We start from the raw sequence: 3,873 nt of genomic DNA, 5'->3' as shown, positions 1-3,873 counted from the left end.
GACCCTACCGGCCAGGTGTGGGATATAATCTCCTGGTGTGCCAGTTTGCTTAAAGCACAGTATTGGGGTGGGAGTTACCTGATTTTCCAGGTGTTGTGTGTCTCAGTTCCCCTGGCTAGGAAAAGGGATTCCCTTCCCCCTTGCGCTTCCCAGGTGAGGCAATGCCTCGCCCTGCTTCAGCTCTCGCTGGTCGCTGGTCGGGCTGCAGCAGCTCACCAGCACCGATTGTCCGGCACTCCCTAGTGAGATGACCCCAGTACCTCAGTTGAAAATGCAGAAATCACTGGTCTTCTGTGTCACTCGTGCTGGGAGCTGGAGACTGGAGCTGTTCTTATTTGGCCATCTTGCTCTGCTCTTCTGCTTGAAAATATTTTGCAACAATTCAAGAATAAACAAAATAAGAATGAAAAGAACCAAGTGTTACAGGGCCAAGAATGCGCCATAAAATTACTTAATTTTAAAAAGTCAAAATGTGTGCAATAAATGCTTGCTATATTTCTAAATTATTCCACAGAAAAATCTGGAAGTGGTTGGAAGTTCATTGGTGATTTTTCCTCCTTACACCTTTTATTAATAAAATTGATTATTTGAAAATATAATTTTAAGTATATCTTTAACATTAGCTTCATAATCAGAAGAGGAAACAAATGATATTCCTAAAGGGTACTGACCTATGGGCTACAGTTTGACGCAGGGAGTGCTGGAATTAAATGCAAAAGACTAAAATTTTTTCTATAGATTAGTTGCTAGTGTTTTCAACATATGATTCTTATCTAGACAACTCATTCAACCTATTTCCTCATATGCAAATAACAATACCTCTATGGCGAAGACTAAATGAGAGGGTTTGTTGCAGACACCATTTGCCAACCACAGGCATTGTTTAAAAGAAAGGCATGGTCAGAGTTTCCACTATGGCTACTTATTCCTAACGGTTCCCAAGAATGGAGACAACACCTCTGCCCTCTAAATTTACCTGCTGAAAATCAGGTTTTTTATAAGGTACATGTCTCATACTTTCTATCCTTATTCCCCACCTCCCAGAATTTCAGGAAAATAAAGCTAGAAATTTTTCACTTTTATTCTAGTCAATATTCTACTAAAATTTTTATCTTAGCATCTATTTTGGCCCATCTGCTCTTATCTGAACTGTTTCTTAGGGTCTCAAGAGTATAGAGAATGCACGATGTTAAAAATGACTTGAGTTATTGTGGGTAAGCCTTATTTCTCTACAGAAGTTTTGACCCTCAGCTGAGCTAACCACAGTCTTATTCTGTTTCCCCTTAATCCATAGGTAGATGCTGAGAACAAAATATCTCATGATATGAATATTGGCCTGAGTATAGCCAATAGCTCAGGGTTTCAAGTGTCTGACTTCATTCTGATGGGGTTCACAGGCATTCATGAGTGGCAACACTGGCTCTCCCTGCCCCTGGCTCTGCTCTACTTCTTAGCTCTTGGTGCCAATCTCCTCATCATAATCACCATTCAACATGAGACCATGCTACATGAACCCATGTACCATTTGCTGGGCATATTGGCAGTGGTGGACATTGGCCTGGCCACCACCATCATGCCCAAGATCCTGGCCATCTTCTGATTTGATACCAAGGCCATCAGCCTCCTGAGTGTTTTGCTCAGATCTATGCCATCCACTCTTCATGTGCATGGAGTCAGGCATCTTCCTTTGCATGGCAGTGGATAGATATATGGCCATTTGTTATCCCCTTCAGTACACTTCCATAGTTACTGAAGCTTTTGTCATCAAAGCCACACTGTCAATAGTGCTCAGGAATGGCCTGTTGACCATCCCAGTGCTGGTATTGGCTGCCCAGTGACACTACTGCTCCAGGAATGAGATTGATCACTGCCTGTGCTCTAACTTGGGGGTCACAAGTCTGGCCTGTGATGACACCACCATCAACAGGTTTTACCAGCTGGCCTTGGTCTGGGTTGTGGTTGGGAGTGACATGGGTCTGGTCTTCGCTTCCTATTCTTTGATTATTCACTCAGTGCTGAAGTTGAACTCTGCTAAAGCAACATCTAAGGCCCTGAATACCTGCAGCTCCCACATTTTCCTCATTCTCTTTTTCTACACAGCTATTATTGTAGTATCTGCCACTCACCTAGCAGGAAGAAGGGCTCCCCTCATCCCTGTTCTCCTCAATGTGCTGCATGTTGTCATCCCCCCAGCCCTTAACCCCATGGTATATGCCCTTAGGACCCAGGAGCTGAGAGTGGGCTTCCAGAAGCTGCTTGGTTTGGGCGAGCATGGGTCCAGGAAGTGAGCTACCTTTAAATACCTTTATATGTAATGCTGAAGAAAGAGCACAGTCTTTGGAGTCCAACACACCTTGTTTAAAATTCCATCTCTCCCAATTGCTAGGAATATCGATTCATCTTAATTAATCTATTTTGTATAGAACATAGCATGTTCAAGGCATTTCTCTAATCATTTCACATGTACTAACTTTTTTAATCCTGTAACAACTCTATGATGCAAGCACAATTGCTATTTATACACTTTGCGGATAGGGAAACTGAGTTGGGAAACTTGCCCAAGGTCACAGAGGAAGGAAGCTGCGGAGTCAGATTTCAACTGAAGCAATCAGCCTTCAGTGTTCCCTCTCTTAACTCTTTCTCTCTGTTTAACCTCATTACTAGTATTTTAAATGCAAATTAAGATAAACAAGGTGAAATTACATATTACTTCTTTTTAATAAAAGAAAATTCCATTTTAAAGTTGGCCACAGTTTTTCTCTCTAATGGTAAAGAGAGTATATTTTAAATCCTCCAGAAGGACTCATTCTAGTGGAACTAGTTATACAGATGTAAATCAAGAATTTGACAGGAATTATTTTGTGACTTCACAAACTCTTTACCAATTCTTGAGTTAATTTGCATTAGAGCTCTAAAAGGAGTATCCCAAACACTTTTTTTTTTTAACCCTCAACACTACTTGAACTTCTCTAATGAATTAAGAAATCTCAATGAAGCCTTGTAGTTCAATGACAGACAGACACCAAGGGTCTCTAAAGGGGAACTTTCCCCATAAGAAAAATGATGATTGTTTGGAGACAGAGAGAAAAGAAAGTTAGCAAAGTTGTTTCTAATTTATTTAAATGCTAGAGTATATAGCTCAGCAAGGGCGAAATATTGGCTGCAGGATGAGGTTGGAAGTCTCTCCTGACCCAATCACATGGCAGACTTTGGGAAGAGAAACCTAACACTTGTGCCAGTAAATTTGGAAGTCCATGTGTGAGAACCTTAAGCCATTACAATTCAAGCACTTAAATCATCTTCCCTTTGATAGAGTCAGACAGCGATAGCAAGGCATTATGGTATCTTTGGACAAAGCAGAATTGGACCCTGTGCTTCCACCTGTTTTTTACAGTGACCCCACATATTAAGAAGAGAAAGTAATTGTACTCTATCACTAAGGATCTTTTCCTGACCGCATTCTTATAAATGTCTCATTATAAGAATACCCTCTTTAAAGTATTCAAATTGAAATGGGTTGGCTAGGTGCAGTGGCTCAAGACTGTAACTCCAGCACTTTGGGAGCCCGAAGCAGGCAGATTCCCTGAGGTCAGGAGTTCAAGACCAGCCTGATCAATATAGCAAAACTCCCGTCTCAACTGAAAATACAAAAATTAGCCGGGTGTGGTAGTGCATGCCTATAATCCCAGCTACTAGGGAAGCTGAGACAGGAGAATTGCTTGACCCAGCGGGAGGAGGTTGTAGTGAGCTGAGATCGTGCCACTGCACTCCAGCCCAGGTGACAGAGGGAGATTCCTCCTCAAAAAAATAATAATAAAATAAAAATAAAAAATAAAAACAATTGGGTTATCTGTTTCAAAATAAGACTAACAT

The 3,873-nt window shown here is 41.3% G+C and overlaps 1 protein-coding gene across 1 annotated transcript; it reads left to right on the top strand.

Annotated features, from left to right (window-relative positions):
- The first annotated feature begins 1,324 nt into the window (after window positions 1-1,324).
- On the top strand, window positions 1,325-2,288 carry LOC117081303 (olfactory receptor 688). The gene is given in 3 exon segments (XM_033207126.1): window positions 1,325-1,619; window positions 1,622-1,654; window positions 1,657-2,288. Coding segments are annotated over 3 exon segments (960 nt in total).
- The last annotated feature ends 1,585 nt before the right edge of the window (window positions 2,289-3,873 follow it).

This window comes from Trachypithecus francoisi, unplaced genomic scaffold (genome assembly GCF_009764315.1).
Source record: "Trachypithecus francoisi isolate TF-2019V2 unplaced genomic scaffold, Tfra_2.0 Lachesis_group8, whole genome shotgun sequence".
Taxonomy (NCBI): domain Eukaryota; kingdom Metazoa; phylum Chordata; class Mammalia; order Primates; family Cercopithecidae; genus Trachypithecus; species Trachypithecus francoisi.
This window is presented reverse-complemented; position numbering and strand designations above follow the sequence as displayed.